This window comes from Ailuropoda melanoleuca, chromosome 11 (genome assembly GCF_002007445.2).
Source record: "Ailuropoda melanoleuca isolate Jingjing chromosome 11, ASM200744v2, whole genome shotgun sequence".
Taxonomy (NCBI): Eukaryota; Metazoa; Chordata; class Mammalia; order Carnivora; family Ursidae; genus Ailuropoda; species Ailuropoda melanoleuca.
In genome coordinates, this window is record NC_048228.1 from 66,903,418 (window position 1) to 66,917,554 (window position 14,137).

The window sequence follows — 14,137 nt, forward strand, 5'->3', positions numbered from 1 at the left end:
TAAAGGGAGCACAAGTAGGCAGAGCAGCAGGCAGAGGGAGTGGGAGAAGCAGGCTCTCCACTGAGCAGGGAGCCCAATACGGGGCTCAGTCCCAGGACCCTGGGATCATGACCCGAGTCAAAGGCAGCCGCTTCACCGACTGAGCCATGCAGGGGCCCCAAGAACTAAATTCTTGGGCAGAAGATTTCAAGATAATTTTAATAACAAGCAAATTTGGATTTTATTATTAGCATCAACATAAATAATAATAAATGTTACATAAATACTATCAGGCCCTGACTATTATAGCTCTCTGGCATTTTTCTTTCATTTGTAATCTCTAGGTTAAAAAAAATTTTAAAGGCACTTAAAAAATATAAATGTAACAAATGCTGACTGGAAAAAATCAATGACAAAAAAAACAGTAAAGACAATAATCCCACCACCAAGAGACAACCACTATTAGCATTTTCATTACTGTTTTTTAAATGCAAATGCACAGCTGCTTTTAAAATGAAATTGTGATATTCTACATACTATTTTGAGACCTCCCTCCCCCATTTAATATATTGTGAACATCTTGATATTATAATAAATAAAAATCTACATTATTTTTTTACAAGATTTATTTATTTATTTTAGAGAGGGAGAGAGAGTGGGAGGGAGGAGAGAAGCAGACTCCTTGCTGGGCATGGAGCCTGATGTGGGGGACTAGATCCCAGGACCCATGAGATCATGACCTGAGCCTAACCAACTGAGCCACCCAGATGCCCCATTTTTATTTTAAATGATTGCATGGTAATCTATTTTGTGGTCATGGTAAAACTTAGCCAATCCTCTAATAGGACAGAAACTCATGAGGTTTCTAATTTTTTTCTTATGACCATCCCGTCAATTAGGATTCATAAAAATACATACATGAATTTATCTATTTCCTTATAATAAATTTCTTCATTTTCTTACTGTTAATTAATTAGTCTAATTATTTCCTTAAAATGAAATCCTTGGATCAAAGGGTATGCAAATTTTAAAATCTGCCACACATTACCAAATTGTCCACTGCAAAGTCAGTATTACTTTTATGCTCAAAACTTCCATGTAGAAGAATGTCCTTTTCCCACACCACTGTCAATACTGGGTATAATCAAGTAATTACAATTCTCAAACATATTTTTCTTCTCATGGTTCTCCAACTTCTGCTTTTATCTTAACCTCCAACATTTAAAATCAACCCTGCTTCACCTCTTCTTCCTCCCCACCGTCACTGCAGTCCCTACATCACTTTTATAGCTGCCAGGGAAATATGTACACAGAAGAAAAGTTTACATGTTTCTGGAGTTGAAAACAAACATAAGCTAGTAGGACTATTTTTCTTTTTTTCTTAATTAAAAGCTTCAAAGCATGTAAATGTTGTATATGAAAACATACCAAATGGAGTTAAACTGTGCTTGAATAGTGTTACCAATACAAATGCAGTGTATATGCATGCATGCATGTACACACACAGGCACACTGATTATCACCACACTTGAGTACCAGTTTAATAATGATAATCAATATTTACTGGATGCTTATGTTATATGCCATGTACTGCTGTAAATGCTTGACATTAACTCAATTTACATTTAATACTTATAGTAACTTATTACAAAATCTCCTCAAAATAAGGTCTGGTATGGATGAAAATGGACAAGTACTCAGACTTAGGATTAGACAGAAATAGGGGAGAGACATGTTAAAATGCCAAGAGAAAGGATAGATGAACTTTGAGAAATTCCACTGCATCAATAATTTCCAATTATAAATTTCACAAAAATCAAATTCGATTTTTGGCAATAATGTTTTACGTTATATGCACATTACAATTACACATAATTTTAATAAACTTCCAACCTTCAGCTTTTTGTAGGATTTTCATTGCTTGGCTCAGCTGGCCTTGTCCTATCAGAGCACATGCAGCATTGTAGCATAGTTCGTGTGTGCCTTCTTGGAGGCCCAAGTTCTCCTGTCATGGAGCAAAATACCAGTCAAACACTAGACAGGAATATTTTTCACAGCTGTGTGGGTACATACGGATACTCACTGGAACCACTTTTTCCCAATTGCTTTGAGCTGCAACAACTGCTGAAAGGTTTGTTTTTCTCTCTTCATCATAATCATCTTGGGAGTTTCGGACAAGATCTCTATACACTGCTAAGCATTCATCATAGCGTTCTAACCGGTATAACTAGGGAGACAAATACCAAGTAAAAGATCAGAGGAGAAGACAAATACAGTATTATGTCTCAAACATCATATAAACCCTTTTCTGAATCACTAAGTAGGAAAGGTTATTCAGCATGATATGGGCAATCAACAGTTTTTCCTTTACAATTTTTCCATTAGTTCTGTGTGCTACTAATACTTTCAAAAACTTGCAATGAATGAATCTCTACTATACTGTAGACTTGTAGTCATGATTCAGATAGAAGTCATTATATTTACCCCCTTCCTGAGGTTAGGAAAGTGCCTAAGTGGGTTGTGAAAGAAAATCTTTCCAAAGAAATCACCCTGCTACCTAAATCTGACTTACAATGAAAAAATTTTCCCACCCACAAAATGATTATAAAGCCCCAGTGAACAGGAACAAAATTAGATGTTAACAAAATAAGTTAATATTTCCTAGGAGTTCCCTATATTTAATTATTTTCTCTTTCCCAGAAACCAACTAGTAGAGGGTTAATATCAAGCACACAAAACATAATTCGTGCTTATTTCATTCAAGTTGTTCTAAAGGGCAATAACAACTGCCACTCTGGGTAAATTAAATCAAGTCAACTATATATGACAGAGACTTATGTCCTTCACCAAACTCAAAATGCTGGAATTTACCCTAAATTTGCCCAGCTTACCTTAAAAGTTCTCTATAAACCTACAATTCATGAACTTGTCCAAATCTTTCTCCAACCTGTATGTATTGTTAAACTCTTACTATCTCTTTGGGACATTTATTACACTATTTGCCCTTACTGACATTTTAAAAATCTTTAAGAGGGTTTTGTTAGTTCTACTAAAACATTTCTGTCCTATCATCATTAACAGCTCTATTTTTACATTAGGCTTAATTATATGTCTCAAACCCCTTCAGAATAAGATAGTTTTAGGGAATTCATAAACTAGCTAAATTCATCCAAATTCTAATTTATCATCATTTAGTTTATTTTAACCTTAGAACAAAATGTGTTAAAAACTAGAAAGAAATATAATTTCAAAACTGTGTTACGTATATCCCACTGGCCTTCATCTTTCCAACTAAAAAGTCAAAATTTCATAATATAGTTTTTAATTCTAATATTCTAATTAACCTGCTGAAGTAATTTATTCATAGAATATTATATATGCAACTGTTTGTGCGAAGATCAAGAAGAGGGAATGTGTTCAAACCTCAAGAACTGGTTTGGTGGCAAGTTTGGTGGAGCACCAGGATGGGCTGAGGTTCCTCATCCCTGCTCCTCGCTACAGGTACAGTCATGCTCACTCAGGATGAGAGTCAACATGTATTTTAAAGCAGTAATTACCACTTGTCCATAAAGCTCCTTTAGTTTGTCTGTCTGCTGATTGGCACTTTCAATTGTCTTCAAGGCATTCTCAATTCTGTTCAGCCTGTACTCACAATATGCCTTCTCAAAGGAAAGAGAGTTACTGAAAAAGAAAAAACCATTATCTGATCATTAGCTAACAATGCAGAGCACCCACTATATGACAAATATGCTATAAGCACCTGATCTCTATTAAATCATTTGATCTCCGTTAACAAGAGATGAGAAAACTGACAAAGTTTAGTAACATGCCTGAAAATCAGTTCACAAGTGGCAGAAAATAGTACATCCATTTCCCTTGCCTCTTGCTTTCATGGATATTCTTGGAATTATTGGCCCTTTGAAACCAAACATTTAAGAATGAAATCATGATTCAGCTAAATAACTAATTGTCTTAGATTAAAAAAACAGTCTGAACACTATTTTGTTTTTTTCAAGATTTTGTTTTTCAGTAATCTACACGCCCAACATGGGACTCGAATTCACAACCCTGAGATCAAGAGTGATGTGCTCCACCGACTGAGCCAGCCAGGCGGCCCTAAACACTATTTTTAATGGGTTATTACAGAAGTTTCTTAGATGAACTAATCAAATAATAAGCCATATAAAGCTGCTTTACATGTGTTCAAAAAGCAAATGAATAGCAAAGAAAAGGTAACAAAAATCTTAAAAGAACATAGTACTTGCAACCAAACAATTGATAAACACACAATAAAAACATTACCTATCCACACTGACAAGTCATCTACATTAATGTGACACTTGAAACTCATTTTGGAGTTTCATTTATTTATTTTTAAAGATCTTATTTATTTATTTATTTGACAGAGAAAGAGATAGCACAAGTAGGGGGAACAACAGGCAGAGGGAAAGGGAGAAGCAGGCTCCCCATGAGCAGGGAGCCTAATGTGGGGCTCAATCCCAGGACACTGGGATCATGACCTAAGCTGACGGCAGTTGCTTAACCAACTAAGACACCCAGGTGCCCCTCAGTTTGGAGTTTTAACCATAATCCATGAGGAAGAATATTTATCAAGCAAATGACAACATCCTTTATTTACTTGGCTAAAAAAATTATCTAGAAATCTCCCTAATGTCACAAAATAACCAAAAGTCAAGATACTGAATTTTAGTATAAACATGCTTATTAGAAGGCAGTGTCCCCTTTATTTCTCTTTTATTTTTAGTAAAGTTTTTTTTTTTTTAAAAAAGATTTTTTATTTATTTATTCGACAGAGATAGAGACAGCCAGGGAGAGAGGGAACACAAGCAGGGGGAGTGGGAGAGGAAGAAGCAGGCTCATAGAGGAAGAGCCTGATGTGGGGCTCGATCCCATAACGCCAGGATCATGCCCTGAGCCGAAGGCAGACGCTTAACCGCTGTGCCACCCAGGCGCCCCTATTTTTAGTAAAGTTTTAAAATTAGTTTTCAATCTTTCTGTATAGATATGGCTCAAACTCCTCCCAATACCAAAAAGGTATACACTAAGAGGTTTTACACCCACTGCTATTCACATCTACCCTGTTCCCCTTTACCTCCTACTAGTGACTATTTTTATTCAGTTTCTCCACCTAGTGTTTGTTTTTGCAAATACAGGAAAATACACATATAAATTCTTACATCCTCCTTTTCTTATACAAAAAGTATACTATATAGTTGTTGACCTTTTAACATGGGTTTGAACTGCGTGAGTCCACTTATATGTGGATACTTTTCAATAAATACAGTATAGCACCCTAGATATATTTTCTCTTCCTTATGATTTTAATGTCATTTTCTTTCCTCTAGCTTACTTTATTTTAAAAATATAGTATATAATACATATAACATAAAAATGTGTTACTCGACTGTTTATGTCATCTGTTAGGCCTCCAGTCAATAGTAGGCTATCAGTACAGGTTTTGAGGAGTCTGAAGTTATACACAGATTTTCAACTGTTCGGAGGGTTGGTGCCCCTAACCCCTGAGATGTTCAAGGGTCAAATGTACATTGTTTTTAACTTTATAAGCCAGTATTTCATTAAAAAGAGTAAATATACTGCAAAAAACTTTATTTCAATACACATTTCTTTTGGGGCTTAGGCATAACTGTAAAAAAAAAAAACAAATTACAGTAAAAATTTAGAATATAAATTCACATTTCATGAAATGATAAATGAAATAAATGAAAAAGATTAACAACAACAAATGCTAGATATTCTAAAGACTGCTAAAGAACTCTGACACTGAACGATCTTGACCTAAAAATCATACTCACCTCAACAGTTCTCAAAGGAGGTAGCCACTGAGGTCAGGCTAAGACTGCCATACCATCCTAAAGGCCTCTACTTAAACATCCCTACCCACATTCTACCCTCTCTGCCTCCTTATGTCATCCAAGAATTCATTACATTTATGACCCATATCCTTCAGCAGCTTACCTGCTTCTTAGTGGTTCAAAGGGAAGACAGAGGTAAAGAAAAAAGGCTCCCCAAGGCAGAAAACAACAAAGATACTATTGCTCCTTCCAGTTTCAGAAATACTATTGCCAAGCAAAAAAGAAGGAAGGTCAAAAATCACTGAACAGTGAGAAAAAAACAAACAAACATGGAAATGGTTATAGCTATGGTAACCATATTTCTAATAACTACACAAACAACTAACTGAATCACTTACTTGACTAACACTTTAGTGTGAGTATTGATGACATTCAAGGCTTCCTTGAAACTTCCATTTTGGATAAGGCATACCACTTTACAGTGCAGGGCAGTTACATCATCCTTGTTGATCTGCAGTACTAGAGAACAATTTTAGGAAAACAATTTTAAAATCCATTCCCTTCTCACATTTTCCTGAATTTTCCCACCCCCTGCCTACATTTCCAATTTTACTGCAGCAACAACAATTAGTTGAAACATTAAAAAAAAAAATGACCACTAAGAAGTGGCAAAAGGACAGTTATAATTTAGTAAGATTTCCAATGAGATGCATATAGCAAAAAGAAAATTTTAAATAATGAAATAAAGAAGAAAGAAGCTACTTTCTTCAGCTTTTTCACCTTAGGACCCATGCTACATCCTACATATTCCATTAGTTCACCAAGAAAGAAAAAAAGTTCATGTAGAATTTGGAAGCAAATGACTTAGGTTTGAGTACAAGCTTGTCGTTTGTGTCTTTAGGTCATGGGCAAATCATTTCACTGCCAAATGCCAGTTTTCTGATCTGCAAAACGAGTATGAAAGTTATTAAAAATAAATGAGAATACTTTAGAAAAATCTATGAGCTGTAAAGTATACAAACGCAAGTTATTTTGCTGGCAGTATTTCCAAAAACCACTCAAAATTTCCCTTTTCACCTAAGACGACCGACCAAAAGGGGACAAGGAAGGACTCAGGTGGCAAAGTTTCAAAGCTGAACAGTGGTTCAGTGTCAAAATGACCACAATCACTACCCTTGCCCCTAGCAACATTAGGAACCCAAATCTGTGTAAGAATCATATACATTTTTCCCAATTAAGAAAATATATATTGATCAACAAACTGAAAAAAATTGCTGATTAAATAATTCCTGCAAAATACTTACTACACTGCTACTGAATATACTGGTTGCAGGTTTAGCCAAGGGCCAAAGTTAATTCAAAACAAGTTTAGGAATCAAATTAACTCTATAATCAGTAGCTATTTTTCTTAATGTCTGAAATAATCAAAAGTGCACTGTGGCACAACCGCTTCTTTTTACATTTACAACAGGATACTGAAAATTATACAATCCTGTATGCTACTGACATACTTTGTACGTTACTGCTTTAAACAGCCAAAGCCTGCCTTGGAAATCACTTTTTCAAATCTAACCAAATACAGGCTGCATCTTCAGTAAAGAATATACCATGACAGAGCATTAAAAAGCATGGCCCTATTACAGTTACAAAGTAAAGGATAAATGAATATAATAAGTAAACCTCACACCAAAGGCAGTTGACTCAAGATTATCAACTTTGGGGCAACCCCCCCCCAAAAAAAACCGAAAAACAAAAACCAGGCCAAACTTTTCTTCCGACGTTATTTCAAATGTTAGTGCTTTCACACACACATTTTCTGATCTAATGACACTGGAGACAGAATTTATCTATGAGAGTGACAGCCCTAACATTTATATCCAGCCCTTTTCCCTCTCCCCTGAGTCTGTACAGCTTGCACTTTGTCAGCACCACCTTCAAAACTACGTGTCCCTAGCAGATTCATCCCTCCGATGCGGCCCTAGAGAAAAAGCTCCCTCAGCAATACTGTCTTGATCACTCCCCTAAAAGGAAGGAGAAAAGGTGGTGATGTGAGATATTTGCGAATTAAGGAGTAAAAACGGAGGAATCGAATAAGAAAACAGTGTGGAAGAGGCGCATGGAGTTGAGGTCTCTTTAAATTCCACCCTCGCTACCCCGCGGAGGGTAAAGAGGGAAGTACACGTGGCTCTAAGCAACCCAGGACCCAGGGTTGATCAGGTGGAACAGAGGGGCTGCAACCCACGCCTGCTCCGCGTTCGGGTCCCCGCGCCGCGGGCGGCGCGATCTCCAATTCCCAAGTCTACTCGGAGGTGGTCGCGCGCGCCGGAAGGAGGCCGCGTCCTCCCTGCGGCCTGGGCCCGCCCCAGCGCCCGCCCCGACACTTACTCTTGTTGACGGTCTTAAGAGCGCGCGTGAAGTCACCGTTCTGGCCATAACGGTTCACTTCACTCCAGAGCGCAGGCACCGAAACCCCCCCGCCGCCGCCGCTCGCCATCTTGGACGAGACGCGGGGGAAGGGGCGGGGCGACCTCTGCCCCGGAAGAGGATCTCGGAGGTGGCCAAGCGGGGGAGGAAGCCGGTGGTTGCTAAGCGTTTTGGAGTCGGAAGCGCTCTTATTCTTGAGTCAGGGGCGGAGATCGTAATCTCAGCTGTCTTGGCTAGAAATTTGCTTGGATAGATAGGGTCGATACACCTTACCTGAAACTGGTCTGAAGAACGAGGTGTCGGACCCCGGGAGGGGGGGTCGAGAAGGGATTCACCAGACAGTTTCGGCTTAAAGTAGCCTGCGTTTCTGGGGCTACCACTGCCGGCGAAGCAGCACCCTCGTTCTACGAGGCGGAGCTGAATGACGATCTAGGGAAGACAATAAGAGGTCTATAGAGTGGTAAAGTACTAACTAGAAACCTTAGGGAGCCCTTTGAAGGAAAGTGGGGATAGAGACGGCTTCTCTTTCTGCTGGAGAACACTTCATAGAGGAATTGTATTTGAAAAGGATCTTAAAAGATGATTTAGGAAAACCTGGGGTTGGATAAAATTCTAGCAGAGAAGCGAATATGAGGAAAGGCACAGAGGAAAAAAAGAACCAACAAGTGCAAAGCACGTTTGATGAAACCCTCTTGGCTGCTCTGTGAGGTTCAGGTACAGTCCTTTGGCAATAAAGCCAAAGGATAATGTGTAAAGGGTGAGAATGCCCAGGCTCAGTTCCTGGCTCTGCAACTCTAGATGTCTGACTGTGAGCAAGTTATTTATGAGTCCCAGTTTTCCCGAGTGTAAAATAGGGAAAATATTATTATTGTTCTGGGGATAACAGATACTTCATGCATCCTGGCATTTACTGGCACTCAATACAAAGACATAGGAGGTTTAGGGTTTTTGTAAGAGCTTAAATATAAAGATATGTTTGAATGTCAGAACCCAGTACCTGTTGAGTGGTCTTAAAAAACAGGACATTTTAATGAACGCCTCTGCAGACTCAAGTATTGTCAAAATCCTACTAACTCCTGCCACTTCCTCTCTCTTTCCCAGCATCTTATTCTTTTTATCCTTCAATATTTCTGTACCTGGTTCCATATTTTAAAAAGTTACTTCTTTGACCTTGCAGACTAGGCGACATTCCCATTACTCTCTAATATAGCTCTGCACTTCTGAGCACTCATTTGAAGCCTGTTTATATGGACTATCATTTCCATGAGCCCAGGGACCATATTTACACTTACCACAGTATCTCTAGGATCTAGCACACTGCCTGGCACATAGTTGGCATTCAACTTTTTAACATGAGTTTTTGCTTCTTTCTCCCCTAAGCTGAGTTCCTTCAGGGTAAAAGGTATGTCCAGCTCATAGTTGTGTCCAGTGGTGCCTGGTATATTTCATGTCTGGTCAGTATGGTATAATGTAAAAACAGCACTACTGGTCTAGTGAACTCTATCTCAGGAGACTATAAGCTCTGTGAATTAGTAAAAATCATGGAAAGAGTTGTGGACTTTCATTGACTGTGGAACTGTCACAGTTTTTAAGCTAATTATGCCTAGATTTCAGGCGGGTAAGGGAGTTCCAGATGACATCTGATATACCCAAAATTTTGTGTAAATTTTTCTGAGGAAAGGTTTTGTCGCTTTCATCGAATTCTCCAAAAGTGTTTTATGCAACAGCCCCACCCCACCCGAGGTTAAGAACCACAGCCTTAGTGATTACCTTAACTTCTCAGAAGATTGACTTTATAAAAAGATTCAGTTTTAGTTTCAGCATCAGTCTTGATGCATCTACTATGTAGCTTCCAGAAATTCCTCAGAATTCTGGTATGGATTCCTATGGTTTTATTTCTTATGTCCTTTTCATCAGGTTTTGTTGCAAACAGCATAAAAGTATATGGATTTCGTCTGCCTTTTTACCTGCCATTTTGAGACGAGTCTTTCAGAGTGGTCTTTTAAAGCATTTATCTGGGCACCTGGGTGGCTCAGTCGTTGAGCGTCTGCCTTCGGCTCAGGGCGTGATCCCAGAGTCCTCTACTGGGAGCCTACTTCTTCCTTTCCCACTCCCCTTGCTTGTGTTCCCTCTTTCGCTGGCTGTCTGTCAAATAAATAAAAAATCTTAAAAAAAAAAAAAAGCAAGCATTTATCTGATGCCACTCTTCTACCCTCGAGATGAAATCCAAAAACCTATCATGTAACATCCTTTATAGTTTGGCCTCTGCTTTCTCTCTCCCTAACCCAAATAGGTCTGTTACTCACTCCCTAATCCCTTTGCATGTTATACTCCTCTAACATTTAGTTATGTGTGGTTCCATGTTGCCGTAGCTATGGGAATTTGCACATTTATTCATTCAACAAATATTTACTAAATGCTTCGTATGTGTTGTTGTCTGGCATTATACTGGTTGCTAGGAACACACACACAAAAAAAGACAACCCAGTATACTCGGAATATATTTTCTAGTTGGGAGAGATAGGCAATAAACAAATATATACTATGTTCAGTGATAATAAATTCAATGAAAATTAAGGTAAGAGGGATTGAGAATAGAGTGCAAAGAATACATTCATTCACAATGTATACTTGTTCCTTCCTTCTTTGTGTACTCAGAATCCCTGATCATTTACTCCATATTAAGACAATGTAGTGTTTTGAAATTGTCGGCCCCTGGAAGACTCCCAAGATTCATCGAGGGCAGAAATTGGATCTTGTTAATTGCTGCATCCCCAGGATCTTGCACATAACCGGTACTCAAAACCTTATTTTTTGCACCAATGCATTTAGCCATTTGTGAAGCTTCCATGTATAGTATCTTGTCATTTTATCCACTCTGTGAAGCAGGCAGAAGAAATATTTAGTGGTACCTTACAAATGAGAACTGAAGCTCACAGGAATGAGCCCAAGGAAATCTTTTCATTCTACTGCTATTTTCACTGTACCACAACTCCATGCCAAGTCATTCGAGGTTGTGGGGAGTTAAATGCAAAATGCACCGTTAAAACATTTTCACTCTAGCTTCCCAAGAACTGCTGGGCTGAAGATGAACTGTGGATAAGCCACATTATGCTGATTCTCTGCCCTTTTGCCCTGTTTAGGAGAAATCAGCTGAAGGGAATATTAAATTCAAGGTGATTTTCATGGTGACTCAGTTCTACTCATACCATCTTCTACAGTCTGCCAAAGGGGATGTTACATAATGTACTCTTGTGTCAGGATATACTTTACATATGTTGACTCGTTTAAATCTCATAACAGTAGAGGGAGGGAGTATTATTAGTCTCATTTTACACTTGAAGTAGAGGCATAAAAAAAGTAATTTACTGAAGGCCACATCATCCTTCACCTGGACTATAATAGCTCCTTAACCAGTCTCCTTACTTGTCCACACAATAGCCAGAGAACTTTAAAAACATGTTAAATATGTCACATCATGCCCCTGCTCAAACTTTCCAGTGGTTTTTCCTTTCATACTTTAGGCCTCTAGGTCCTAAGTGATTTAGCCTTTGCTTACATCATCTCCTTCCATTCTTCCCTTTGCTCACCAGAGCTGCAGCCAACAGTGGCATGTTTGCAGGTCCTCAAAAAGGCAGAGCTGTTTTACTTTCTGTCCCTAGTCTGGATACTTCCCCACTTTTTTCCATGGCTTGCTCTTTTACATCATTGCGCTGCTCTGTGCAAAAAACCTTCCTCTTATCCCCAGAACTGTCATATCACCTTGGTTATTCTTCATAGACACTTATACTTCCCTAACTCTACCTAAGACATATTTTATGGATTGTCATCCCCAATAAGATTTTTGTGACAGTGGGGGCCTTCTGTTTAGTGCTGCTTTCTTAGGGCCTAGAATAAAACCAGGCAAAGCATGTTATTTCATGAATAGATGAATGAATAAAGCTTCACACAACTTATCTTTGTCTTTTATTTGGCTATAGTGTTTACATTTCAGAAGGCTTTAAAGCAACAACAATTATAAGCATGCCTTTATGATACAAACTACTGTATTACTTGGACAAATTTTTCTTCCTTTTTTAATGTTCACCTACAAGCCCAAAGAAAGTAAAATCACCCAAAGATGGCAAACCAGGTAGGTTTGTATAAGTTAATCTAACAATTAAAATACTTTCAAACAAATATTTTCTCTAGTATTAATGATCTACCCTACTGAGGATATACATACTCTAAAAAACTAACAGTGAAATTGATAATGACCATTGAAATGGTCAGTCCTATCTACTTGTCTAAATCAGTGTTTGAAATTTCTCATGTACTGCATCAAAGCAGGTGGAATTTTTGCAGGTGGAGACAAAAGAGCTGAAATTGCAGCCAATGACAACTATTCAGAGGCCACAAAAAAATCACATCTTTTTAAATTGTTCTTGTGAACTAACGTAAAAGAATGAAGCAGCACATAATTTTTACAATTCTCCCATCTCTAGCAGACTGCTAGGCATACATCAAAGCAAAAGGCAACGTAAAGAAATAAAATGTAAGATTACATTTTCTCTTCTTTTGCAGCTTCCAATTCAACAAAGAAAAAGGGATTTGGGAAGGTTTCATAGATGAAGATGAAGCTCTGGTAACAGATTTTAATGACAGAATAGATTTTAATAGTTTATTCTAAGAAATAAAAGTACATTGAATGGATAAAGATGTGGTATGTATATACAATGGCATATTACTCAGCCATCCAAAAGAATGAAATCTTGTCATTTGCAATGACGTGGAGCTAGAGTGTATTATGCTAAGCAAAATCAGTCAGTCAGAGAAACACAAATACCATGATTTCACTCATGTGGAATTTAAGAAACAAAACAGATGAACATATTGGGGGGGAGGTGGGAAGAGGAAAATGAACCATAAAAAGACTCTTAAATGATAGTGAAAAAACTGAGGGTTGATGGAAGGACATGGGTGGGGGATGGGCTAGATGGGTGGTGGGTATTAAGGAGGGGACTTGTTATGATATGCACTGGGTGTTGTATTTAAGTCAAGGGTCATTGAATTCTACTCCTGAAACCAATATTGCAATGTATGTGAACCAAAGAATTTAAATAAAAATTAAAACTAAAAATGTTAAAAAGGAAAAAGAAAAAAAAAGAATTAAAAGTACAGATAAGTAATAGTCCAAAAATTATGAGGAAAGCAAGTTCCCTTGATGGATTACATCAGTGATTCTTAAACTACAAACCATGGATAGGCTTCAAGGGAATGCAAAAACTGATGGAATCCGTTGGCAAATATTGTGTGCAGTTCTCTAGGGAGAGAGTCAAGGGCCTAATTCCAAAGGAGTCTATGTTGCAAAAGATGTTTTAACAGTTTGTAAGTCCTTGGACAACTTCAAAATGTTGAGAATGAAGACCTTCTAGATCAGTCCAATAATGTAGAATTTGACCCCCACTTGAGGCTTTTGTACAGAGGATGGGTAAACTGGGTAAATTCAGAACTCTGTAGTGAGATGTAAAATGTGAGAAACATTAAGGATGAAATAACACTTCTGATTTGGGACAGAGTACAGCCAGTTAACAGGCTGGATGGCAGATGAAGTAAGTTTGCAGCATTCAGACAGAGAAATAACTAACTACAAGTCTACAAACATAGAGCTAGGAGTCAGTAATGCTAGTTTTAGCTGAAGGAGTTACTCCAACAATTACTTGTAAGTAATAGAGAGACTCAACAGTAGGAAACGTCAATACTTAAAGGGAAAGAATAATATAACAAAAACATCAGGATTGAGATAGGAATATCTTAGTGTCAGTCAAAGGAAGGAATGGTTAGGACAATCATACCCTACCCCACGAGATGAGGTAAAAGAAGTAATAAGAGATGCTAGCTTGTTAACAGTTGAGAGGGAG

At 38.0% G+C, this 14,137-nt stretch overlaps 1 protein-coding gene across 1 annotated transcript in view; it reads right to left on the minus strand.

The window, feature by feature from the left end:
• SRP72 (signal recognition particle 72) overlaps nucleotides 1-8,356 on the minus strand; it is a 29,319-nt gene extending 20,963 nt beyond the window's left edge. Inside the window, exons 1-5 of the mRNA XM_002918109.4 lie at nucleotides 8,199-8,356; nucleotides 6,212-6,332; nucleotides 3,537-3,660; nucleotides 2,063-2,206; nucleotides 1,873-1,984 (exon numbers count right to left, since the gene is read on the minus strand). Of these exons, the coding sequence (XP_002918155.1) occupies nucleotides 1,873-1,984; nucleotides 2,063-2,206; nucleotides 3,537-3,660; nucleotides 6,212-6,332; nucleotides 8,199-8,307 (610 nt within the window). The 5' untranslated portion in view covers nucleotides 8,308-8,356. The remainder of the gene's footprint in view (nucleotides 1-1,872; nucleotides 1,985-2,062; nucleotides 2,207-3,536; nucleotides 3,661-6,211; nucleotides 6,333-8,198) is intronic.
• Nucleotides 8,357-14,137: the final 5,781 nt, after the last annotated feature.